Here is a 27,769-nt window from a genome sequence, read left to right as displayed (position 1 = left end):
TGTGCCAGATCGCTCCTGCTCATCCCTGGTGCAAACACAGCTCTGGTTTCGCACAAAACCAGGGGAGTACAATTTGTCTGCACTCATTAACATAATTGATTGCTTCCTTTGTAATTTTCGGAAGGCTTTTTGGGTTCAGCAGCCGCGCTTAAATCACCCCCTCAACAGGCACCGTTGATGTGTTTGTGTCTCTTCTGCCGTCCCGATAAGTCTGGCCGCTGCTTTTCACCTTCCCGCTGCAAGTTCCCGAGATTGATTGAAGCTCTGCGGCTCGTCCTATCCAAAATGCTGTGTAATTAATGTTTCATTATGCTAATGCATGCAAATTCGCTAGCGCGTGTTTGATGGGGAGGGGAGAGAACAAAAAAGGATTAAAGAGTTCGCTCTGAAGTACAAATTAATTTATTGCATTGCTAAATGGCCTCCAAGGAAGGAGGGATGCGTTTAAGAGAGGAACAAATATGAAAACAAAAAGCCCCCTGTCTAAATGTTTTGTCTTCCCAAGAAGTGGCTTCTTCCGAGCCCTGCCACGTGTGCCGAAGCCCCGGGATTTGTGCTGGAGGCTGCTCGGAGATGGCACATTTTTAAATTTAGCACCATTCCCATCCATGGATTCTGTTTCCACGTTTTTCTCCCTGTTGCTCAGTCCTTTTTTTCCTCTCTAAATACATCTCCCCCCCCAAAAAAAAATATCAAGCTATAGAAATGCTGTTTTTGTTTTTCCTCCTTCTGTCTTTAGGCTCAGAGCTCTTCCAAGGGATTTCCTTTTCCAGCAGCTGATTTGCTCTCTTGATGTTTTAACCCGGGATCTGGTTGTTCTTTTCATCCTCCTTTATTCCTTCTCACCTGATTTCTTTTTCCCTTTAACGTGTGTTCGTGTCCTTGCCCTCTCCAGCTATTGCCTTGCCCTAAGCACGAGCATCTCTTCTGCTGGCTCGTGGCTCTTTGGCAGTCTGACTTTTTTTCCACAAAGGCTGGTAAAAGCCAGATCTGTGGGCCTTCCCTTGTTTGTATTCCACCCGACTCTCCCCTCTTAGCCCCTTTCTGCTTGGCTTGGATTCAGTCCTGGATTGATTTTTATTTTTCCCCTCTTTTTTTTTTTTTCTTCCCTGCATCTTGACTCTTCCTCCACCGCTGCCTGGGGGATTTCTTATTCCAGTTCTCTCAGGTTCCTTGCTGCTCTGCCCCATCTCATCATCCCCTCCATATCCTTTAATCCCTTCCGTGTTTTAATTCCCTCTCTATTCTTTAATTAGGTGATTTAATCCACTTCTGTTTCATTTTAGTGGAAACCAGCTAGGCACCGGTGTTCGGGCACACCTTGGGGAACGAACCTACTGGAGTCCTCCACTGGAATCCCATAATTAACTGGGCTTGTTCAAATTAGCTTCCGAGCTGGTAATGATGCTTTTAAGCACCCTAAAATGCTGCTCTCCTCCTGGACTTGGTGTCATCTGCTCCCTTAATCTTGAAGTTCAGTAAGTGTGGGAGCATTAAAATGGGAAGTAGTGCCATATTTTGAGGAGAAAGAAGGAAACCTGGCAAATAACACGATAGTCTGATAGCGTAATTAAAGCATTTGAAACAAAACCATGGAGGGAAAAATTGCCCTGGTGCAATTAACCATTCAGCCTCTTCTCTGGAGGCTCAAAATAAAAATCCAATCCTCTCCCCTGTGCTGGAAGAAAATGCAGGGCTCTGCTTAGGTTTCTTGTAGGCATTGAGATCTTTTTATGGTGAGGCCATAGGATCCAGGTAAGAGCTCTTCCATGTGCTCGTAGGGCACATCTGTGCACCTCATTGCACAAAATGAGCCCTGCTCCTGCAGGTAAATCCTCATTTTCAGCCAAAATACAGAAACAAGTGGCTGATGCCACCAGCTTTCTTCAAGGCAAATGCTTTTTTTATCCTGCTGTGGAAGGATGTTGAAAGCAACTGAAATCGTGGTGTCTCGTAGAGTTCCAGCAATGCAATTTATTACTTCTGAGGTCTGCTTTTCAGTCTCTTCAGCAAAGTAGGTGGCTGCAAGTTCCTGCACTGAGTAGGAGTTTGCACAGTTGGCTGGCTTGTCTGATTTTTTACAAGGAAATAAAAAAAAAAAAAAGAGCTGTCAAGATGATTGTAGAACGAATCTCTTCATTACGAAGCCTGTAAGCAACTTATGCTTTAAGAAACGATATCGCTGGAGAGTTTCTCTCTTGAAAGAGTTGTTTGTGCTTTTCTGAGGCAGGTTGGAGGGGACCAGCTTGCCTTCATCCCCTTCACCCAGCGCCAGGGACCCAGCTCTGCCTCATCCCCAGGCTGCCCCGGAGGGAATCTCACCTTGTACATGAGCCAAGTAAGCAAAGTGTGGGTGTGCTCAGTGCTTACTCAGCTTCAGGTAGCCTAAATAATGTTTCTAATGCCCAAACTAGTCTATAAGGTCAGGCAGAGGCCAAAATACTTGATCTTTTCTTCATCCCATAGTCCGAGTAGTTGTGCTCTTGCCCTCTGCCTTCTCTTTTATGGCTCAGCTGAAAGGAGTCTGACCCCCAACTAGTGGGATTAAGGTGGTGTAGATGTGTTACCCATAGTGATAGCTCACTTAAAGCCATATTTGTAATCCAACTAAAGCTTTTGAGTGAAAATGGAACAGCCAGGTAAGCATCCCTAATGATTCAACACCTTTGGAGGAGTTAGGGTTGTGGTTTTAAGCGCTTTTATTTGGTACAGCCCCAAATCCTGCGACGGCACCATTTAAAAATTGAATGACTTGGAACAGCGACAGTCATGTGTACATCCACTTTTATAGAAAACGGGATGTTTATATAAAAATTGAGCAATGCTTCCTTGTACTACATGCTCTTGCACTGTAAATTCCTTGCGGTGATATTTGATTTTTCCATCCAAACACCAAATGCAGGCATGAGGCTCGGTTTCCAAAACTCTTCGGAGCTGAGATGAAATATTCAGCACCACTGCAGGCACATCATAAGTCATAATAAAAACATTAAGTCATGATAAAAGCATTAAAACAGGAGATCTTTATTATATTTAGCATTGTATTAGTGTATTTAGTGGTACCAGAACTTGATAGTTTTATGCTGTATTGTCTGCATTACCTAAGCATGTAAATACACGCTTATTAGCCTGGCCATTAAGCTAATTTCCTGCAGATTTAAGAAAAACACTCTGCGAAAATGTGTACTGAGTGTACATAAATCCTCTTCAGTGTAATGGACTTATTTCAGCTGCTGACTCTGAGTTTGGGCTGGGGGGTATTGCTGCGTTCGCCCATCTCAAATGGTCCGTGCTCGAAAGTCTTATTTCTTAATGTTTATTTGAAAAAAGAAGAAGAAAGCTCCGGGGGTGGCCTGGTCAACTGCTTTTGCAGCTGTGACATCTCTTCCATCTCCGTAATGGAAGCAAGCGATGCAGAACACGAAGGAGGGGGGGGAAAAAAAAACCCACCCTGGAAGATTACATTTCACAGAGGTGGAACGGCAAAGGGAGGGAGGATTCAAAGGCAGGCAGTGATTAAGAAGCACATCAAACCCCATCTTTTAAATGTTAATTTCCTCCGTGGCCTGGAGAAGGGATAACCTCGCCGTCGCTGTGATGTTACCTGTCAGGGTGAGAAGCCCATTAGTTTCATACCCGTATCACAAAGCAGGTCATGGTGTAGGGTAATATCTTGATAGCTGAAGCAGCGAGGGGCCAAGGATGGGGACTTTATCTTCAAGTTTTCTCCTTTTTTTTTTGGCTCAAGGACACGCGAGCTATTGCCGAGGGCTCTCTCCTTGACCCTCAGAGCTTCAGATCTCGGAGTAACGCTGCAGGCTGGCTTGCCGTGGATGTGCCTGGAGCTGCTGACACAGCCGCTTTGTGCAGGAGGTGTTTCATCTTTTCAGGCTTTCCCTTGAAGTCTGTAGTTAAGCTGTAGATGTCATCAATCTGTATTCATCATCCTTCTGTGAAGGCAGAGGAAGAAGGAAGCACTGATGTGCCCAAGTCCCATTGGTTTCAGCAGTCTCAGGCTTGCAGCACTCTTAATTTCCCACAAATGTGTTTTCTTCAAACAGGTCAGTGCTGGACCTCAAACAACGGCTGGGAGCATGCACGTAGAAGGTGAATGCATCTACTACACCAGATAAAGCAGTTCTAAGAGCACTGCCCTCCGTTGTTCTGACTTTTCAAGTCTTTCAGAGACAAAAGAGCCTGGGCAGCATCCCAGGGAAGGTGAGGTGTCCCAGGTAAAGTTAGAGACTCTCTCCCACCAAGAGCAAAACTTGGAAATAGGGAAAACTGGAATGCTTCACAGCAAATTTTATATCAGCTCTTCATCTCCTATTTCTCCAGCCTGGCTGCTTGCTTGCTTCTTCCCTCCTTGCCTTCTGTTTCAGTCGAGCTATTGCGATGAGGATTAAATTGCAGGTTTAGCATCTCTGTTTGAAAACGAGTCCCCTGCTCTGCTTAGGAAAGAGGTTGGTAGCTTACAGCAGCTGCTCTTTCAGCACGAACTGAAACCCTGGAGCTGCTAGGGCAGGGAAGTCTTACACAGGAGAAAAGGGACCCAGGATCCACTGCACCTGGGCTTTCTCCGGGCTAATACTTCAAAAATACTTCAAATACGCAAATAGATGGTGAGGGAATCTTCACCTGCTATTCCACCTTTCTATTTCAGCACCTCAAGACTGCAAAAAATGTGGCCATTATATTCTCATCCTGCCTAGATTTCCAAGTAATTGGTTCTGAAAATATATGGTCATTTTCTCCCATTTTTTTTTTTTTTGACATGTCACAGTTGCTTCTCTCTCTAGGAATAACATTTCCAGGAATATTTGAATTTTAACTCGCACTCAGAAAGCTTTCCAGGTTATTCAAGCTGTTACTTCCCTTGTAGTAAAGCAATTTGGGCTAAATATGCCTTTTGCAAAGGATGTGAATAGCTGAAATTGCAACTGAACTGCAAGGGTAATTGCATGAAAAGAAAGTTAATCTTTGTTTAACTTCTGTGTTTGCTGCTCTGGAAGCTGTCGTAACCCCGTTTCTTCCGCAGAAGTGGATTATTTACTTGTGATAATAGCCACATAAAATCATTAGCACGCCGTCATAAACAGCTGTGTTAAACTGTATTATGTGTTGGTGACATCAATAAAACGCCCAACGAGGAGCTGGGATTTACAAACGGGACTTGGTTGTCTTTGGGAGAATGGGAAGGAAAAAAATCCTTTGTAAAAAATCACACTTTTGTGCGTTGCAAATATATCTCATAGATTTTTTTAATGGCAAAAGTGCCCTGTGCTAGTGTGCAAGTAGCACAGGTCTAACTTTTTTGGGGTCTAACTCTGTGCTTCCTCCAGAAATCGGGATCAGAGCACGGAGATGAAAGACAAATCATATTCTGATTCGATATCTTGCTGTTAAGAGACAACGTGTTCTGAGTTTAGGTTGTATGGTGCTATTGATAAAGTGTCTGAAATGCTCTACAAGCTGAGAGCAACTCTTGCTTTTTAGCTATATTTTATTAATTTTTGAAGGCTGTCTTTAAAGAAAAAATTAGATACCAGTCTTCTTGAATATATATGTTATAGATACATTGACAATAAAATTGATTTCTGTAAAGAAAATGTCAGTAGTTTTTGCATGGTTATGCATTACTTGAACAAAAGCTTTCAACAAATTTATAAAACCATCTTTTTGTAGCAAACAAAGTTTTTTTTTTTGTTTTTGTTTTTGTATCTTTTCTCTGCTGAGTTTGAAGAAGGGCTGCTTTCTGTTCTGCTCTGTGCCCTTTGATGCCATTGCGTCCACGTGTTCTTCAGCTTGTTAATGAATTTCTCCTCCTCAGCAGAAAGGAATAACCTCATAGTTTTTCTTGGGCTTACTGGAAGGCAATGGTTGGGCTACTGGGTAGGGTGGAGAGTGTTGTTCTAGCAAGGTGGGAGGAGATCCATGAGGTTCAAGGTCTTGGTATTTCTGATGGGTGGTCAGGATGTACCTGTGCATGGTCTCCCCTCAATTCTTCAAGAAAAAGGTCTTCAAGAAAAAGGGCCACCACAACTTTTGTGCTTGCTGTACTGAAATGTATCTTGGTACCTGTGGCCAGAGCAAGTTGCGTAGGCAATTAAGTTCTCCAAATAAAATTCAACAGGCGTGGTGGATTTATCTTCAACTTGGCTGTATAGGCACTTGTACAGTTTTTCCCCTTTTGTCTTCATGTTTAAATATAATTATTTTTCATGTAAAAGATCTATTTATCTACCCATGCTGTGTTTGCAGTGATAAAGGTATTTTCGTCCCAAAACAAATTTGCAAAGAAACTGTCTTACGTTCTCTATGTACAAGTGAGTAACCCATATTTACTCCGTCTTCTGTTTTTGCTCTTTTAGGTTCCCAAATTAAGCCTTTTACGTCATTGAGGTTTGTAACGGAGCCTTCAGATGCTGTCACCATGCGTGGAAGCAACGTGCTGTTGAACTGTGGGGCAGAATCTGACCGAGGAGCTCCGGTCATCAAGTGGAAGAAAGACGCCGTCTTCTTGAACCTGGCGGTAGACGAAAGGAGGCAGCAGCTGGCCAACGGCTCGCTCTTGATACAAAACATAGTCCACTCCAGGCACCACAAGCCGGACGAGGGGCTCTATCAGTGTGAAGCATCTCTGGAAGGCATCGGAGCCATCATCAGTCGGACAGCGAAGGTCATGGTAGCAGGTAAGGAAGAAACTTCCTATTTCCTACATTCCGGATTGCAGGAAATGCTGAGAATTTGGTATTTAAAGAGTAAAAAATGCAGAGAGAAACCAATTGAACTACGTTTTCCACCTCATCAAAAGAGGTAAAGGTAGATATGACGCTCCTGCAACAGTAATTTATTTCTGACAAGGTGTTATTCTTGTTTAAACATTTCTAATGAACTCTTTGTTGCTGTGTATTCCTCTTCAAAACGGAGGAGATCTCTGCAGTTGGAAATTTTTCCGATGAATTGAGGGTCGCAACAAATGCTGGATTCTTGTAGGGTGTTGCGTGCGTGAATTTTTAAGGTTGACAATCAGCAACCCTGGAAAAAAAAAAAAGATGGAAATTACTTGCTGCTGAGAAGGGATTGATATATTTGTGGCATGTGATGTGCAGGCGAGCAATGAGCGTGTTCGAGTGCGTTGTTTGGAGGAGATGCTTGTGCTTACACTAAAGAAAAGTTGAGGCTGAAGTTTAATCCAGTTCAGTCCAGGAGCTCTGCAGAAGTTTTCTATCCAGTAGTTTCCTAAACATTTATGCTGGGGAGGGAGTCCAGACAGCTCTCCTCTTGGCCAGTCTCTCCAGTGTGTCCCTCATAACTCGGTGTCTTTTCCAGTCTCAAGGTCTCTTAACCCGAAGAGCAGTTTCTGTTCCTCCTGAGTCTCTTTTACCAGCTAAGAAAGACATGTTTTCTCATGATAGCTGATTAAAACAGGCAATAAGAGTCTTAACTGTCTTCTACCTCCTTCCCACCAGTTTTCTGAATCCTCCACAATAGCCTAGGGGTAAGCTCTGAACCCGCCATCCTCAGCTGTGTATGTACACCCATGCTGGAGTAATACTTCCCCATAGAGCTGGAGAGCCCCAAATACATGAAGAAATGGATTATTCCACTCTCCATCCCTCCTCGGATGGAGTCTGCAGAGCTGGCCTTTGAGAAGTAGGGCTCTCCTTGCCAACCGAGGATGCCATCTGGCCTTAATCTGGCTGTTGGCAACCACTGTCAAAATCCCTCCAATTACTCTTTTGAAGTGAACACACATACGGGGCTGTGCCCAGCTCACTAATTTGGAGCTCTTTATAGAAGAGTGTTGCTTTGTTTGGCAGATCCTGATCTAATATTCTTGTGGTGATGGGTAGTTTGGAAGAGGGACAGGTGGGCTTCCTCCATTCAGGACCAGTTGGGCTCAAACTGGGAGAACTTCTAATGGGAAAGAGTGCAAAGAGACTGCACAAACTAAAATATGGGAAGCTTCCTTAAACACGTACTCTTTTCCCCTCTAGGGGTAATTCAGCAGTGGAATGGGTTGAGTGGCCAAGTTGCGGAGTCTCCATCTGGGGAGATGTTCAAGACCCAGTTGGACGCAACCCAGCAGAGCCTGATTTCTGCAGAGGGTTGGAGTAGGCAAGCTTGTCACCTTCCAATCTACCTGATTCTGATTTTGTGAATAAAATAGAAAAAATAGAATCATATAAGGTAGAGTAATTCATGGCATTTAAAATTGGCAGCAAGTTCTTCAAGCAGAAGTTGAAAAGGTATTTTGATCTCCGAAGGACGTGCATTCCCAAGTGAGCAGAATGTGTGCTTTTTTTTCTTGCTTTTTTTTGAGGGAGTCAATGTGCAACGTTGGCAGAGCATCGTTGACTTAAGGCACTGGCAGATGGAAACATGACAGGAAGGGAACGAGGGCAAGAGGACGAGCGGAGGTCTCACACTACAGTAGGCTGTGTTAATCATCGCTTGGCACAGTAAACAAGCTTCATCTTTTCAGAAAAGGCTGCTTTCCCAGAGAGGATTGGGACTAGGTCAAGCTTAGGGTGTTATAACACTTGTAAACTGAATCCTATGATGATGTGTTGCTGCTAAACAGACTTTCTGGACAGCTTGATGGTCTCATCCGAAAGCCACGATGTGTTTGATTGCGCCGTCTTGATGAATGGGAGGTTGTGTTCATGGCAACAGGGCACCCTCCTCATTTCGCTGTTTCCTTTGTCTATGCAACATTTCATTCTTGCGAGGCTTCAAAGGAGAGATCACAAGCTTTAATATTTCAGGTAGGCTTTAGGAAGAGATTCACTCGTTGAATTACAATCTAATCTTGGTGTCACTTCTCAATCACGGGTCTGTCCGCGGCATTTTAAGCACTTCATGTGCTGGTTAGCAACAGAACACATTTGTCTTTTGAGGTTAAAATCCCCAAACCATTGGTATGCATAAGGGGCATATATCTTTTTGCACCGAGCATGATTTCACCATGTTTTTTAAAGCATTACCAGTCAATAAAGCAGTCACGGCTAACAGGTAACAGTCAACTTCACTTGGAGCAGACTGCTTGGGGGTACTGAAAGTATATTGCCCTTTAAAAACCTTTTCCCTTGTACTTCCATGGCTTGAAGTGCTTTCAGTAAAGAAAACGTAGCAAATTAAAAGCAGTTTTCATAAGACAAGGATTTTATGCATGAAGCTCGCCATGTATTGGGGGAAAATGCACTGTTTCAAAGAACTTCTCGAAGGTCTTTATGGCCTCGGCATGCTCCAGCTGTGCAAGAGCTCTTAGCTGAGACAGAGATGAGAGCAATGGAGAGAAACTAAGAGCTGCTTCCTACTCAGCATCTTATTAAAAGTCCCAATTTAACAGACTGCTGATCATTGGTATTTACCCTAATTGGTAGGATTTCAGATAGAAACAACCCTGCCCACGTGTTATGCCTCTATTTATAGAGCTGTGGGATGAGGCTCTCACAGGTTTTGGTGTTCATCATCTTCTAAAAGACCAGAGGTAAACTAAATGAGAAACCCGAGGTTACTTTTATATGGTGTGATCTGTATGTCAGTAAATTCTTGAGTCACAAGTGTAGCATTTGTACATTTAAATGCCATTTAATGAGTTTATTCTTCAAGTGACTTGTTCTCCTTCACCCACGTAGACTTTCAGTGTTTTATTCCTTCGGTGGGTGTGTTGCCATTGATTGGGTCCTGGCAGAAATCAGAGGTTTACCTGGGGGAGGAACGAAACCCACCTAGTTAGAGTTCATTTAATAAGATAACAAAGGCTCTGTTCTGCCGTTTAAAGATGATAAATGGCAAACGTGGAGCCTCCCTGGAGGAGCATATGGAGAAGTTCTTAATCTCACTCGAATCTAAGTGGAGTAAACATGAAATACAATATTAGGTACTATTGCCTACCCGTGTTTTGGGAATTTAATAAACTGAGGATGAAAAATCATTTAGTGATGCGAGAGGTATCACTTCGAGGATGGGTTAAACACATGAAACCCGTTAATGCTGAAATTTAGGAAACTCTTCGTTGTGCAGAGTAAATAAAATGTCTGAAGTGTTGCATACTTGTCGTTCCCTGAAACTGAGAGTCACTTTTTCTATAGTAGGGGAAAATGAGTTTCAGAAATCCCCAGTTGGGAGGTATAACTTCATTTATAAACTGAAATCAGCCAATACTGACTTAATCAGTTTATTCCTACCAGAATCACGGGAGATTTGGGGCTATTTTATATAAATTCATCAACCGTAATAAGTGGTGAACAAAACTAAAGCTGTTTCCCTTGAAAACCAATTTTAGAGCTCCGAAAACTTAATTTAAGTTGAAAAAAAAAAAGCCGAGTCAGACAATACAGTTAGAAAAAATGAATTAAAAATGTAACCTCTTGACAGTGTAATTGGCAAAATGGACATTGATGGACTTCTGGTCAACGGGATTTTGTCTTTTATACTTTATTTCAATGCACACTTAACATATACAATGTGTAATAGTGCAGAGAGTATCGGAACTCTATTGAAATTGATGCTTGGTGTTTAACACTACCTGATTTTCATATCTATGTGTGCCACATGGCAGACCAACAAACGCCTTTGGGACTGCTCTGTGCGTTTGCTTAATGGTGGTGTGGGTTTTTTGCCTAATAGAGTGGACGATTTGAGTGCTCGCTCCCTCCTATCCCTGTTTAATGTTCCGTATTTGTAAAATCTACATCCACCACTTGGTACAAATATATGCTCTGTCGTTCCATTGAAGCTCATTAGTGCTTTCTTCATAAAGCTAAGAGGAAATAGCAGAGATCAGGTAAATATTTGACTCTTCACGTGCTGCTCTAAGTCCTGATTTTTTTTTTTTTTTTTCCCCTGCAGAAGATGCACCTACTTTAAAAAGTGGGAGCAGGGAGATAACCAACACAGATCAAAACAACAGCCAGCATATCTAGAGGCTTAGTAATCCAAACCTCTTGGGTGAAGAATAAGATAGAAGGTGGGCCCAAATGGCTAAAAATGAAGAAATCAAGTTGGTGTTATAGTTTAACTGCAGTATCATCTAGGCATGGTGTGCAACCGGTTATTTTGCTCAGCCTTCACTTTGAACAGAAGTGCTGCTTAAATATTCAAAGATAAAGATATTCCAAAAACCTGAATGTGTTTTATTTTGCTATAAATTATTTGGAGAGGCTTTATGGCTCCTGATTTACTGCGAAACCAGTGGCTTTAGGTGCCATTTGGAGATGAGGGCAGAGAACCACATCCAGCAGCCCCCGTGATGTTTGCTTAATACCCAGATCTGGTTGTTGCTAGCTTTTCTTATTCCAACTCTGTATTATTTTTCTCCCTGCTAAGAAAATAACCTTTCTGATGCTACACCTTTTCATTACACACACTTGATTCCCTGCTCCCTCCATGGGCGTTGGGAATGGCTCTACTGATTGTGCTTCACTGGGGTTAAAGCAGTGGAGTAGTAGGTCATGTCTGAAGATGTATGTCTTTGCTAATACTCTGTCTTATGTCTAAGTGCCTGAACACCAACACAATAATGAGCAGAACCTCTTTGAGCTTAGAAAATTAATTTTTTTTGTTGACTTGGAAATTACTTTCAGGAGCAGCAACTTCCCCAGGACCGCTTCAGTCATGCGCCTCCTGACCTGGATCCATGCACACTGTTCTTAGGTACAGCTTCTGCCAGGAGGAAGAGTAATTAATGAGCATTTAACATAATTAAAAAAACCTTATCTATTCATCTGTGTGGAGAACTTTTCCTGCAAATCCCATATTTTCATGCTTGGTACTTTGGAAATCTGAATAGCTGAGATAAAACGGGACCTTTGCAATCGATGGACATCAGTGAGCCAGCGATTATTTTGCTCTTGGAAAGGGAGATTTGACATTTAACAGCTAAAATCATAAGTTTGTTCTCAACATGCTGGCCCTTCATTCATTGTTTTGTGAGTTTATCAAACCGTAGCAGTGTCGTTCCAAAATAATAGGGCTTGAGCACGGTTTTTGAGCAACACTCAGCTGCAGGTGACGACAGAGGGAGGCTTTCCTGCACTGTACTCTGTTGAGCAATGCTTGGCAGGATTGCATGCCGCAGCAATTCTTGCTCTTCCTACCCTCACGCTGCTAATAGAAACCCGGTTTTAATTAGCAGATTTCATTTAGGAAAAAGCTTCTGCTTTTGTCTTGAGCGCCTGGCAGAGATTTACTTACATTGTGCTTGAGGAGATTGGATTGAGGAAGGAGCAGCCTCGGTTAGCGAGGGCACGAGGTTGGAGTGAATTAAAATAATGGGCTGTAATAGATCATTGGTGCTGGGGATGGAGATCAGCCTGTACATCATCGTGCCAGCTTACCTTCCAGGAAAGGTTTCTTCCCTCTCGGTATCTGCCGATCATCTGTCTGCTCTGCTTTTGCAAGCCCGAAGTGATGGGAGTCCCACAGCCTCCCTTAGGACCGTGTCCTACAGCCTAATGGATCTGTCAGGGTGATTTTGGGGAAATTAAGCCCCAGCTTAAGGAGTATCATGGCTTTGTGGCTTTGTCCTTTATTGCAGCGGATGAGGGTGCTGTAGGGTGTAATGTCCTTACTCTGATAACCGAAGGGCCTACCTGCATTTACCTCCTGGCACTGTCAGCTTCGTGTTTGGCTTGCTGGAGGTATCCCTACTTTAAGAGCATCCCCTTCCCTTTATTTTGGCTGTTGTGAACCAAAACTCTGCCTGAGGACAGCGGACTATATCCTGCTCTGGGTCAAATATGGCTCAAACCATTGCACCGAGTGCCTCTGGCCCTCCTTGCTACCTGTTATATCCTCTGTTTTCAAGTGCTTTGTGCCTATTTTTCATGAAAATTATAGTTTTGGGTGTCTTCTCCTTGACATCTTTATTCTTCCCTCCAAGACGCAGTGCCTGTGCTTCAAATTGTGTTTCAAAAGCGTGTTGACCACCTTGCTCAGATCCCTCATCCCCTTACCTTTTCTGGGCTAAAAAATAAATAAATTTAAATTGACACACACCTTGTCTTACCAAACTTCTTGCTGTTCTTGCTCCTTAGTGGGATGTCCAGATTATACACGCTCTTCCAATAGCAACATTCAGTGTCTTATGGCACAAGGTATCAGGAAAAATGAAGGATATTTGCATGTACTTCAGCAATATTATGTTCTGGGGAGGTTCTTGACACTGTTCTTCCAGGTAATGTGTGATGCAATAATAATAATAACCTCAAAATGCAATAATAACCCTAAAAGGGTTCAAATGTAGACCTCTTGCATTCATTTCTAATTTGAAATAAGTAATCAGGACGTTTTCCTAAGAAAAACCACGAAGAATTTTTGTAGCTGTATTTTTATCTTCTAAGGTGATAGAAGAACAAAGCTATTTCTCTGGAAATACTTTGCCTACACTGGAAGCATGTGATTTTCTTAACCACGAGCAGTTCAGTATAATCTGCTGCTTATATTTCGAACCCGATGTCATGTAGTTTGGGGTGGTTGGATGGAATGAGTTCATGGTGAACCCAGCCTTAAATTGCTCATCCTGAATATTAGAGACCTGGCTCTGGGAAGAGCATTTATAGTGATGAATTGGATCTTAAGTATCATTTGCAGTGAATGGGGAGAATTTAATGCCAAAGAGGGAGATTAGTAGGAGCTGGCGTGCCGAATATCTGTGTCTGCTGAGGAGGAGTGTCTGAAATTTCATCATCTTCCTCGTCTGGGCTCCGGAGCTGAGGTTATCTTGAGGAGCATCCACTCGGTGTGCAGAGCTGGGTGAGCCAAAGAAGAAAAGCTTTGGGATATAATCAGAAAAGCTCTTGGATATGCTAAGCTGTGGGACTGGAGCATGTTTTCTGGTGACAGCTTAGCCATCAATACCACTTCATTTGCTTGAGCGGGTCCCAAAGTTTTTGGTGTCCCACGATTTTTGGCACAGGACCACAAAATATTGAACATGTTCAGGATTGAGAGGGGAGCACCGAAAGTTGTAAGGCTTTCCAAGTAGCTGGTGCATTTTTTCAACAGGACTTCCCCCATTTCTTGATTTGCTTTTTCCCCTAATAAAAGTAACAAAGATGTAGGCACCTTTGGGGATTTCCTCAGGTTAATTTAATTTTCTGGCTTGAAACAATCTTGTGACCACTTTGTGTGCTCTCTTGTTTCCAGTTTAACCTTTCTAATGGTTCCTTGACCTTGCTTACTCAAAATCCATACACGTTTCCGAAGCGATGTTTAATAAGATGAGAGGAGCTGTTTACAACCCTCTCATTTGTCCTTGGTGACCTCTGTTGGGCAAATGAGAAATAGGTCGGTCGCGACGCCGCCGTGTCACCGCAGGGGGAAGAGATGGAAATTAGCCGAGCCAACCCTCAAGTCTCATAAAACACCTCATCCAAGCGATTTAATTAAAAGGGGTCAGGTTTCTCTCCGCCCTAGTTGGTGGTATCTGACCGAGAGGTAGGCGATGAGCGCTCTGGTTTGGGGTTTGATTGACGTAGGGCGGTGCGGAAACGCCGCTCTCCAAATTTCTCCGCACGCCGTGATTGATGCTGGATGATGATGGGTTTGCAAGCTAAACCATCTAATTCTTAAACCTTCTTATTCCATATTTACCAGCAGAAGATACAATCCAGCGCTGACAGGGGGATTGAATGGCTGACACGGAGGTCTCCTCCACCTCGAATCTCCGCTTCAATGCAAACCTTTAGAATGTAAATTGGAAGCGTGTTTTATATTCGGGAATGCAAAACTCCTCTTGAAAGGCTTTCACGTTGAAAAGATTATAATGATTAGCATTTATTATGCCGTTGTTTTCATGCAAAAAAGAAAATCCTGCCCAGATTTTACTCAAATTGAACTTTTGTGCCTCGCATAATAGCCCTGCTTTAATTTGAATAAGATTCAGAATAAAGTGGCCTGATAGGAAGTTAAACACTGCAGAGACAAGAAATAAAATCCTAATGTAAGCCACTAAATGTGTGTGTGTGTGCTAATATGTAGACAAAAATGAGGATGTTTACAAGGAAATGCTATCACAAAGGGCACAGCAAAAAAGTCTGGGAGGGGAGGAAAAAGGCAATTTAGCGGAGAGCAAGATGTTAAGTTGCTTAATTTTCTCTACAGCAATAAAATCTGGTAAAACGAGGTGAGTGATGGCAGTCATTTTATTAGAGCGATTCCCACTAGTGGAGCTGGAGCTGCGTTTCCATTATGAACTCCATTTTCCCGGCTTTATAATTCAGCTCTAAAAGCTCACCTGGGCTGGTGTCTGGCGTCCGAGACCCGGAGTCAGAAATGAATATTTCAGAGGCTTGGAAAATAACGTGGTTTTGCTAACTTAACTAGGGGTTTCGACTAGGGACGTTGCCTCTCTACCTCAGTGCTCTGCTTGCCATCTTGCATAAAACTTTCAACACATCGTTTGAGTCACTTTTTTCTCATTGCTAGTGGCTGCGGTTAGATCTTAGAGGAGGAAAATCAAGGGAGAGTCATGCTGCAGGTCATAGAGTAAGTAACAAAATCAAAAGTTCAGCAGGGGTCTTTCAATTTCCAGGCTGGCTTGTTTTTCTCCTTTTATTTCCCTCCTTAGCCCGTTTAAAGCTGACTTAGACACCTTTATAGTGCTCTGTAACACATTTCCATTCCCTCTGCATCCCTGAATGTGAAGCTCTGGGGATGGACAAAGAGCAGAGTCTAAAACTCAAAACTCAAACTCATTGACTCAGGTGCTGTGCTCAAGCAGAGAAAAATTGCATAAATGGCAAAGATTGAGAGTCCTGCCCCAAAATGTTGAGCGGCTTGGGGTAGGAACAGTGCCTTGGCCAGGAGAAATCAGGTCCCGGGAGGGTGAGGAGGGAACCTGAAGGTACTGAGGACGTGGAGTTATTGAGTAAAGAATAATCATGATTTTGGTTTCTCTATATAAATAAAAAAAGTCAGATTTATCTCAATTTCTGAACTGAATAATGGTAGACATGGAAACAATATTGTGGTTATTTTTGTGGGGTGGATTAGGGACATAACCTTCTTCAACTCTTTCTTTTGCCTAGTTTTATCCGGATTGAATGCAGACAGAGCCCTTCAATGGTTGGAAAGTGTGTCATATCACATTATTAGCTATTTAATGAGAAACACATAAAATGTTTGAAATACTTAAGATGTTTCCAGGAACACCCAGCCCTACAAGAACCTTACAGCTCTCTGGACCCTTCAAGCGTCTGTTTACCTGGCTGCGAGCGGCACGTCCCTTTTCCTGCATTGCTCTCCTGAGACGTTAAGCAATTTTTAGCCGGAGAGCAAAAAGCGGTGAAATTGCCCCTAAAAGATGAAATCTGCTTGAATGCCTTTTATGTGTCGTCTGGCTTTGGAATCGGAGATGCAATTGTTCCAGCCTTCCCGCAGCTGGTAAGAGCAGACACAACTGAATTTAAGGCAGCAAAAGAGAAAACAAGAACTCGAAGAGCTTCGTTTCCAGAAGCCGCTGCTTTAAAACGGGGTTGGAGCTGCTGAGCAGCTGTTTTGCTTGGTGAAGGCAGACTTGTTTCACTGGCGTGTTAGACTGTAATCAAACATTAAGTTTGTAGTTTATGAAACACGGCAGCGGCAGCCTCCACAGCTGATGGAAATGAATTTATTTCCATCGCAATTGGTCTTTTCTGTTGAGGGTTTCCGAGATTCAGAAGAAAACATTTCTGTGCTGTTTGCAGTCAGGAACAGTCCAGTCAAATTCTCTTAAGGAAAAGAGTTGAAGCATTTGCATCCTCTCTCCATCTCTTTGGTTTCCTCTAATCCTCTGTATTTGTACCCTGAGCTTTAACACTTTTTGGTGTGTCTTCAAGCAGGACCCAGCACTTCATAACCCGGCAGTCCCGTGTTTGCAGGTGTTCTTCAGCAGCTTCATTTTACGACTTTCATTTTAAAACCAGCCAGTAAACCATGAATAGCAGACAGCAACAAGAGGCCTGAAAGGGCTCACGGTGAGAAACAATTTCTTTGTAGGAGGATCCAGTTAAAACTATATCTGTGGATTGCAGCCGTGGACTTCTCCAAAACTTCTCCAAATATTCCTGTTGGAGTGGAGCTGTCCTCGTCCTCGCTGGCCTCTTGGAGCATATTTTGTTCTGTGTGCAGCACATAACACTTATGTTTGATTCACCCATCCATAAAGCTCCAAAGCACTGCTACAGGACAAGTAATAGGATGTTTTCGAAGGAGAGTATTTGCAAAGGAGAATATTTGAGTGGGAAATCCAACGCACACCTTCACAAATGAATATACGACCTTCAGTGATAGCTTCGTGCGTGCAAAGCTACTCAGTACGTCTCGTGTTCCTAAAACAGTTCAAATTAAGTGCTGAGTAGCTTGTTGCTAGTAAGATAAATGAATCTGAAGTGTAGTGGTGTGGGCAGCTTTGTAAAACTCCTTTCACCAACTCTTTCTTAAAGGGTGTGAACTTTTTTGCCTTGTCTTATGTGCCGGCATGGTTCATCTCCCGGTTCATACTTCCCTTCTGATCACAAAGAGGATGAACTGGAGGAAGCAAATCCTTACACAGCTGGATAAGACAAAGGCCAAGAGCTTCTCCATCTCCCAACATATGTGATGTGGGCACTCTGCTTGGGGCAGAGCCTGTGGAGCAGTTTGGCAATGCATAGTTTTAGGGAAGGAAAAAAAAAAAAGGATAAATCATCTCATGGCCCATCCCAATATATAATGAGGAAGAGGAGAAGGGATGAAGATGCATCGGTCTTGTCTCTGGAGTCCACGTGAGCCCCTAAAGAGAGGCTGAGTGAGAAGCTTAATCCTCTGCTTTCCCAAATTTTGGATCTCGACTCCAAGCATTGCCTACTGCTGGGCATCGGCCACGTGCCTCCAAGCCAAGAGGTGTTCGTGAAGCATCAGTGTCACTTCATCCCCCCTGAATAAAGGGGATTGGGAGAAATTGATACTCTCAGGTCTTGAATTTATCTTCCAGGAACAAATATGAGATTTGGAATACAATTTCTGAATCTTTCAGTCAACTGTTTGAGCAGAGAATTAAAAATATACTTAAATATTCCCTTTGTGTAAAGAGGGATGGAGGGCGCTCTGGTTTTCTGGTCTAAAAGTGATGCTTCTTGCAATGGAAAGAAAATAGCCATGAGTGCCTTAAACTGACAGTAGTAATATAATGCTGTATGTACAAGGAAAAATGATCAGTGTAATCAAGCTCCTGCCATAGCTATTCACCTGCTCAATGTTGTCCCCAAGTAGTCTTCACGAATTTTAATTTAGTAATGTCATTCATTAATGAGGTTTAGCAAACACAAATGATTTGCGGTTACTTTAGTGCGATTCAAGGTCTTTGGTAGGGTCACTCGATGGTTCACATTTCCAGATGAAAATCTTCCTCGAGAGCTTCATTAATTTTTTTTGTTCTTAGTTTTTATTATGGAGCTCCCATCCCCCGGCTTCCCAAACAACCCTTTTCAGGAGCTGCAGAGAGAATCCGTCTTAGAGCCAAGGTGTTTCATCAAGTATTTCTTGGAGTGAGGTAATAAAACCCAAGTGTAAATTACAAAGCAGCAGCAGACCAGACACATCCTCCATGCTGGGGAGGAGCTGTGCTTTGCCTTTGCTCGTTCCCATCTCTCGCCTGCTGGGTTGGGACCCCGAGCACAACCTTTGTGGTTTTCCCCACACCGATAGGTAGCTTTATTTTTTGGGTGAAATAAAACCTCATCTGGAAATACTGAAATTTTATTATTATTATTATTTTTTACTGTCAAGTGAATGCTCAGTGAAGCGTTTTGCTTTACAGGCGTCTAGTTTCTTATGAAAGTTGTGAAAGGTTTTAGTATCTCTTCTAAAAAAATGGTTCTTATTCACAGGAGGAATATGTATTTAGCCAAAGCTGTAGTTGTCTAAGGGAAGGTTTTGATGGTAAGATTTTTATCCAGCCTGGGTTACTCATGTTGTTCCAGGCAGCTCTGGAGAACCACGAAACTTGGACAATGCTCCTGGTTATGTAAAAGAAATATTTAAGTAAACATCGAGGCTGTAGGCCACATGAGGCTTTTTTGCCCTATAATATTGTTAGTTTATAAGTGTAAAACATAGCTGAAGATTGAGCTGGGCTGAAGTAGATGAGGAGACCTAAGTCTAGAGCAACGCTTTGTGCCTTTGAAAGGAGGGGGAAATTCTGAATGCTCAAGCCCAACTAAATAATTTTCTGAATGCTTTCAACAAGTAACAGCGTGGGGAAATATGGTTTGTTTGATCAGAGTTATTGGCAGCGTATTTCCATTTTTGCCTGCTTCATTTTTCAGCGGGCTTCGGCTTTCATTCACTTCTTGGGTTAACAACAAAACCAGCTTGCTTTCCTTAATCATAATTCATCCCTCGGTCAATCACCATCGCTGCTGTGTCAGTTCTGGTGCGTGTGTTAGCTAAAATAGGCAACGACTGGTACTGGACAGCTTAAAATATTGTGTTTGACAGTAGGATTGTGGCTAATATACGCTGTGTGAAAGCAACAGCAGTTCGGGTAAAAATAATATATATAAAAAAAATACCTAGAGAATGAAGTCCCTGTGCTCCAGCTGCTCAAACCTACCCGACTTCTGCCAGTGCCACCTCCTCTTTCTGTGCTTGTTACTAAGAACAGACTGGAGTAAGCCTCGGTGCCTTTGATATACAAATCCAAGAAGGCGGCGGTGAATTATTCCGGTGACTTTCCGTTCCCTCGTATTAATGTCACAGCCCGGAGGCCCTGGGACTTGTGCTGCAAAAAGGAATATTGATAGGAACGTTGCTTGACACGTTGGCATCAAACTGCGGGTGATGACAGTATCAGGGGAAATTGGTAGTGGGATGAAATCTGTAGGAAACAGCACTGCAAAAGAGTCACAAGCATTTACTAACAGGCACAAAATCCTCTTCTCATTTCTCTTCTACAAATCGGCAAACGTTGTGGAAGTGCTATGATTATTTCAAATGTTGTAAGGCCCTTTTTAACATGGTTTAACGATGAGGATGCTGGTGAAGCACTGCTGTGGGTGTCCTGCAAGATGGGAAATGGCAAAATGCAAACTCATCGCAGCACAGCTTGGCAGATGTTCGTGCAGCTACTTTGAAAGGGTTTGCTGCAGGCGAAGTGGTAACTCCTGCTTTAAGACTCAAATCCTATAAAATGTACTTTTTTTGCCTTTTCACGTGTGTAAATGGTATCATTGGGATTATTCATATATTCATACGGGGGGAAGCTGCCAACTCACCTCTTCCTCTGTCCTTTGCCATCTTGCCCTCGTTGTTGTGATTGTCGTCTCTTTAGTCCCGTACTCATCACCTAAATGCTTTGGCTCATCCCACCGTCCACGTTCCCTTTCTTTCTTGCATGATTCACAACTGTTAGCTTCTGTAAAACTATTTTTCTATATTACAGTAGTCATCACCTCCCCAGAATGACCATATCCCTTTGTCTTTGTCTATGAACCGACTCGTAGAATATCCCAAGTTGGAAGGGACCCATGAGCATCATCAAGTCCTACTCCCGGCACCGCACAGGTCTACCCAAAATTTTAGACCATGACCCAAAATTTTAGACTCCAGATCAGTCATCCACCATGCTTGGCCATCTCCAGCTCCCCGTTTTCCTACTCCTTTGTTGTATATATTACTTTTCCTCATTTTTCTGACTGTGCTATGTGCCGTGTCCTTGGGATTCAGTGGGAAGAGTAGGAGGAGCATCAACTTTCCGAGCACATCTGCTTCCCTCCCCGCCGTGGTACCTGTGTTTGGGTTCACCAGCTCAACCTGCAGCTTTTCCAGCTCCTCTGGCACTCGTTGTGCTCTCGGAAGCTGTCGTTGTCCTTGAAATTTCCAGGGTTTTCCTTCTACAACCGGGATTTGTTGAATGGGGATGACAGGTTTGAAAGCTTTTGGGGAAGGGAGGAGAAGAATCAATCGGCTGTGGGTTAAAAACGGGATTTGGGCCTGGGTTAAATGTGCTAGGAGACATTTCTAGCTGAGGTTTGTTAATGGGTGACTTCTATTGAAAGCAATTACGTTGATTTAAAGGGAAAAAGATGAAGACCCACTTGGTGTTTACCTGCAGACATCTGGTATCTTCCTACCAGGTGTGTCGGAACAGAGGGCCGACCTGTTTAATTACGAGGATTTTTGTGCTTCCTAGCCAGATTTTCTTTTCTCTTGTCTCGGCTTGAAGTTTTTCAGATGAAAATAACACAAATCAGATCTTTTTAGAGCGTATTATCAAGTGCAGCGCTCGGCTTACGAAAACACATATGCTGTCTCTGGCTGTTGGGGAGGATGCAGCAGATTTTGGACCAGCGAGACACTTCAGCGAGGCAGAAGTAAGCCATTAATTAGGGGTGGCTTGGGGCGTGTGTGCTCAGCTTTACAGGCAATAAATAACAAATGGAAGCGCCTCGCATCGGCTAAAAGATGCAAAAAGGCTGAGACTTTTCCCCGTAGCGGGGCAACTTGGGGTTACGGAGCCTCTGCTCTCCAGCCCTAATCAGCAGGGCTGATAAAATAATCATATTAACTGGTATCAGCCTTTTAGAGCTCTCTCTTTCAGTCCCTATTTATTTATTTGAAGACAAATCCTGCAGCCCCTTTCCTGAAAGCTTCCTTCTGTCTTCACCGTGCTTGTTTTTTTTGGAGGGTGACTTTGGATGCGGTGGGCTCAGCCTCGGTGGGAGAGGGAAAAAGGATTCAGCAGATGTGAGTGGCCATGGTTGATGCCCACGAGGCTGTGAGTGCTAACAGGGCTCTGTCTGAGCTCTAATATCCGAGTTACAGACAGGGAAATTTATTTAGGATCGTACGAGGGAAATGAAGCGCTCCCTCCGAGGCTGCCTTCCTGGCTTTCAACTTCTCAGGTCCCCAGGAGGAGATTTGACGAGGCTTTATATGATTTCTGCGAGTGGGATATTAGCCCTGTATGACAACAGCCCCTCCGCTCACCTGCGGGGGAGCTCAGCAGGGAATTTAAAACCTATTTGTAAGAGCACGGGTGTCTTTTTGCTGTCAGAAACCCGCTGAATAATTTATTTAGGGAAAATCGGTGACACCTCCGCTTCCCTAAAGATGATATTGTTTATCAGGCAGCAGTCCCAATTTCCCCAAAGCTTTTCCCTGTTTATCATGTGCCAGTCCTTGGTAATGGGACAGACCAAGCGGGTTTTTTTCTGCCTTCGTGTAGGTAGCTCGCATCTCCTTTTTCATGTCCTTAGGATGCCCAAGGCCAGGCTGGATGGGGTTTTGAGCAGCCTGGACTGGTGGGACGTGTCCCTGCCCATGGCAGGGGGTGGAATTAGATGAGCTTCAAGGTCCTTTCCAACCCAAACCATTTTCTGATTGTGTGATGTTGCAGGAAGGGATGCCACCCAGGGTATTTTCCCTATTTTCCCACTTTGGTCTCCCAAACACTGGGCAGACTTGGCTGTTCTGGGTGTTTTAGAATCCCTTTTTATTCGAGGACAAGCAGAATATATTAAATATCTTTGTAACAACAGGAAGCTTTGCTCCTGTTCCTCTTTTTTATTATAACAGGAGTTTAAATATCACTATGAAACACAATTTTTTTTTTAATAGACCAGTGTGCTGGTGGACTTCTGATTAATTTGATGCAAGAAAATTTAGGGTTATCTGCGCCTGGGGCAGCCCCAAAAACCTAGAGGTTGCCAGAGATCTTGCTGAGACCTACATTTTAGTCTTCGTCTGGAGTAAGGTGAATCCCCTGCCCTCTTTCATCCTACTTTCATCCTAAGCAGGCAAATATTTGCTGGAAACACAGGAGCTCACACGTGAACTCACTTGGCCACGTACCGTTCAAGAAGAGGTCAACCACGGTGGAGTTTTGAGCCCTAATTCTCATTAAGTTGGCCTGGCATTGCTGGCAGCCAGCGTGTTTTTGAAGCAAGGCTTTGATGCAAAGGCAAGTAGGTGGGGGATGCTGGAAAGAAGCCTTAATTTTTTTGGTGTGTAATCCATTGGAAGGAAGTGTTGTTCATCCAGATAACCTTTGTGATGCTGCCAGGGTCGGAGAGAGGAGTTGTAACCCAGTGGGAGTGCTGGCGAGAGCAGCTTTTACGCTCCTAGGGGCAAATACATGGAGCCAGAGAGTGGGACTTTCATGGTAACGTTTACTGGAAGATGCCAAAGAAATTAGCAGTGAGATCCTCCAGATCATCCCCAGGAAATGGGAATAATCTCAGATGTTTTAATCTTTTATTTTATTTTGTCCTTATGCATCTCTTCCTCGGTTCCCAGGACGCCTACAGGGACTCAAGACCTGTTGTGAGGTGGGAGCTAGCTCCGTATTGCCACGAGTCGAGTTTAAGAGCTGCAAAAATGTCCCCAAAACCCCAAAATATTGTCAGCTGACAGCCAGGGTGTCTGTCCTTCTTCGAGTACATGATGTCGGGTAAGACGCAGGCACTTTGGTGGAGTGCGTGGGCACCGAAGCCTGGTTTGGCTGCTCACAGAATGGCTGAAAACCAGCAAAAAAAAGCAGAAAACCAGCAAAAATAAAATAAAATAAAATGAAAAGCTAAAAAAACAGCAAGAGGACAGTGCTGGGAGTTGCTCGGGGCTATAAACAAACTTACTACAAAGGGAGATGCTAGGGATGCATAATAGGAAGTTTCCGTGCATGAATACTTCACAAAGGGTTAATGAATGGTTAACGACTCTTTAATGAATAGTTAATCAGCTCTTTGACTACTGAAGTCTTGCGGTTGAACCAGCTGCTCGTAACCATCTGCAAAGCCTCTCCCTGCATTTCCCAATCAGCTGCTCCACGTTCCTCGTGTTTCAGGAGTAACTGGAGGATGCTACCAGCCCTCGGTGTTTTCTAGGGCCATTGTAAGTATCACTTCAAGGAGAGCTTGACCAAAACGCTTCTGTGTTGAAAATGAATAATAAATCGTGCTGCCACGCCGATGGAAACTTCAAAATAGCCTGGAGTGTTGGATACAGACCATCTGGTGGGGAAAAAAATAATAAATACAGTCGTTCAATTAAAACTTTCAAAATACAGCTTATTAAACTCAGAGGCTGTTTCCTACTGTGTAGGAGGAAGCCTTTCCAGCACGGATTGCTTTGAATTTGAAACTCATTCATAAAGTGAAGCTGTGAAAAACGAAGCACTTGGTGCATGTACCCTGGTTTTGGGTGCTGCCTCCTGCTCCTTGCTGCACGTGCTGGTGATTCCTGATCAATCCGCTATGAATCAGGTGGTGGCATCTGGTTAAATGTTAACAAATAGCCTCATCTTTGGTTGAATTATCCTGAAAAGAGCCAAAACTTGATGTTACTTAACATATTGGCCTGCTGCCTGACCTATCAGCCTTACTGCAAACACCACAAAAGCATCATTTTTGACCCTGTCTGTTCTCTGCATCCAGGTCTTTTCTTCCAAACTTTTCCCAATTTCACACAGCGCTCGCCCTCCAGAAGGGCTGGCTCCATCCTCTCACCTCCTACCCTTCTCCCTATGTCCCCCTTTGCTCTGGTGCCCCAAGGTACAGCACCCTCTGCAGAGGGCAGATCAGAAAATCTCACCTCTGTCTTCCCAGATTTCCCCCCTGCTTTCGCCAGCTCATGTAATTCTCGGCTCTGATACTTTTAATGTCCCTCCTATATTTTTACACAACACTTTATTAAAGGAATGGCTTTATGAAGCCCTACTCTCTCATCCTTCAGATTTCTTCTTTGTGATTCATTGAAGCTGTAAGAAATCAATTTATGGAGCCAAGATGGGGAGCAGCCCTAAATAGCTGCCATATATATTATATCCCACTCATTAAAGTGAAAGAAACGTAGAGGGGCTTACAAGTGCTTTTTATACCCAGTCGCTTTTGGATGCTACTTGTTACTTTGAGGCTTGATTCTGCATTAATTTTTGAGCAGGTTTTTTATTTATTTATTTTTTTATTCTTCTAGCGTGGGTCTTGGATGCTGTGCTAGGTGCATCTGGCTCTTCCTTTCTGCCTGCGTGCTTTCCAGCATTATCCCCAGCGAAGGCATTTGAATTAATATAAATATTAGAGCTTTTAATCTGAGCCTTAGATTTGCTTTTTAATTTCTTTGTTATTTTATTTGGGAATTCAGAAGAGGGTGGGAAGTTCAACGCTGCTGCTCTGGCTGCAGGTCCTTTGAAGGGAACTGATGTTGTCAATAGTGGTCAGAGCACCCAGACTTGCTTTCTAATGAGCTCTTCACCAATTCTGGAGGTGCAGGAAAGTGAGCATTGACATAAAAATATCTGGGGCTTTCATGCTTGTGTTTATCTTCCAGCTTTCTTAAGGCAGAGGGCACGTCGACAGCAGTGCGAGTACAGCCAAAAGGACCGTGGCTCGCATCAAGAGTTGCTGAACTCCTCCGAAATATCACTTTTAGACATGTAGAGGGAAATCTTTTGCAATATGTGACAGCATTCGTACCCCAGAAATGCTGGTTGTATGTCTCAGGAGGTTGTGTATTTGTGTGTGTGTACGTGCACATATTTCCATCAAAATATTTTCATTCAAATCATGCAAATGTTGTATTTTAATATCACCAAGCAGGCCTTGATCGTGGAAAGGAAATCAAAACCATCGTTAAACCATCATTAGGCTTGGCTTCCTCTTGTTAGTGATATTGGTGACTCATTTACTGAGGCAAAAACTAGGAAGAGCCGTAGGATGTTAAGGAATTTGATTAAAATGGTATCAAAAATTGAAGAGGGTAAGGAAAGCATGCTTGTTCACTGGTTTATCTGAAATCTGAAATAAAAATCTGGGAAAAAACTTAAATTAAAATCAGGTTGTAGTTTAATCATCTACTGGTTCCAGCCTTAACTAATCCTAAATAATCAATGAGTGTTGACATTGTGAGCTACTTTCCTAAATCTCAGTGCAAGAGAAAAATGGACTTAGTTGAGAGGTGGGGCTGTCTTACCTTGCCTTCCAAGCCAAGATGAGGTACTGTTTCATTTAGTTTCCTATTATATTTTGTTCTGTGGAGCTTAATTCTCAAGGAAAAGCCCCATTTGGGGCAGTCCTGTTGTATGGCATGGTATTTTTATGTTGTATGTTGTATGATGCACGGTATTTTTTTTGTCCTTCAGTGTGCAACTTCGCTGTGCACAAGTACCTGCGCCTTGACACTTGGGGCTAAAGATCCACGTGCACCTCCTGTTAAGGCTTAAAAATATAATTATAGATTTAGTCTGTCTCGTTCCTTACGTGTGTTTTACCGAGTAGTCTGATGGTGCCTTTTTACCCCGGAGAGAAATGGTGCGGCTATGGAGTGATGCCGTCTGCGGTAGTTATTAAATCTGGTAAGCACGAGCATAAAGCAGCTCGTGCGAACGTTTTCCTAATGACTGAACAAAATAATACACTTAAATCTAAATGAGTTGAATACTGTGACTGACGTTTAAATCACCAGAAGCATTACAGGCAATGTACTATATTGCTTTTAGCGCGTTAGCTCATAAATGGTGCTCTTATACCTTGATGAGGCACTGGGAAGCCCTTTTCGTTTGCCATCCCTGTTTGCTCCTTTCCTAAAGGTCTGAACAGGGCTGTGGGACACCTGGGGTTTAGTTTTGTGTTTAAACTTGCATTACAAGAAGGGATCTTTGAGATGGGTCACTGAGGAAGGGTTTTAGGTTGTGTTTTGTGCCCTAGTGTAGCTGCGTTTCTTCCAAATCTGGCGGTACTCCCAGTTCTCGGGGAGGGCTGATAATTAATCGAGGTGCTCGCTACTTCTGTAATTCCTAAATAGAAGTAGTCTTAAAATTAATTTCAAAATCTGTTTGGAAATTACGTTCCGAATAATATTTTAACCGCTCACTCACGGCCGAACGATGGCTTTAAGACTGCATCAGTAATCTTTCAGGAATCTCTTTTTTTTTTTTTTAGTAAATGCCTTTAAAGAGGAGCCGTTTCATTAGGATGACTCCAGAAATATGCTCTTTTATTTTGCCTAATGTGTGGGCAATAAATAGTCAATTACCAAGAGCAAGTAGACAATTTTGTGCTAAGCAGGAAGGGCATAGATATGTACAAGCCAGGGGGGGGAAAAAAAAAAGGGAGCCTTGCGTTGAAACAGCTCTCGTCCCTTGAGTACAGTAAACTTCTGAGATTTGATAACTGAAGTTCAGCACAAGTTCACATCTTCATCAAATTAGGACTTGATCCATCACATTAAAATGACGAGGCAGAGTAAGCCCTGGGCCCCCAGCCAGATATGTACTTGATGTTGTGCTCCTTGCTATTGAATGGCGTTCTTTAGAAGATCCAATTTAGCTTCTAGTTCATACCCATATCTTTCTAAATTAAATTCTTCCGATTTCCCCAACCTATTGGCTTGTGAAGAGGCTTCTAACAAATCATTCTTTTGTCTATGCAGTACCCAGGAGCTCCAAAACCTAATGGAGATGACTTCGGGTCTTTCAACATCCCAAGTTTTTAATATTTTCTGTAAAGAGCTATTTAGGTCTCAAAACATCCATTTAATAAATGTAAGATGCTGTTTACAGAAAGCATTGACACTCTTTGGCTGTTCCATAAAACTGGTGATTTGGTAAGATGGTAAATTAGTCTAAAATTGCATTTCTCCCATTTTTTAAAAGAAGCCTTTAAAATTGATAGAAAGCATGACTGTTGGTCTTATTGTTCTGGTTTAAAAAAAAAAAGGAGTGATTCTGGACAATTTATTAATCAGCACAAGTCGTTGAGAAACAAACATCTGTTTGCACAGTCGTTTTGCTCACCAAATGCCT

At 43.0% G+C, this 27,769-nt stretch overlaps 1 protein-coding gene across 1 annotated transcript in view; it reads left to right on the top strand.

Moving 5' to 3' along the window:
• DCC (DCC netrin 1 receptor) overlaps positions 1-27,769 on the top strand; it is a 360,844-nt gene that overhangs the window by 98,320 nt on the left and 234,755 nt on the right. The window contains exon 2 of the mRNA XM_032206156.1: positions 6,372-6,692. Within this exon, the coding sequence (XP_032062047.1) occupies positions 6,372-6,692 (321 nt within the window). The remainder of the gene's footprint in view (positions 1-6,371; positions 6,693-27,769) is intronic.

This window comes from Aythya fuligula, chromosome Z, assembly GCF_009819795.1.
Source record: "Aythya fuligula isolate bAytFul2 chromosome Z, bAytFul2.pri, whole genome shotgun sequence".
Taxonomy (NCBI): Eukaryota; Metazoa; Chordata; class Aves; order Anseriformes; family Anatidae; genus Aythya; species Aythya fuligula.
This window is presented reverse-complemented; position numbering and strand designations above follow the sequence as displayed.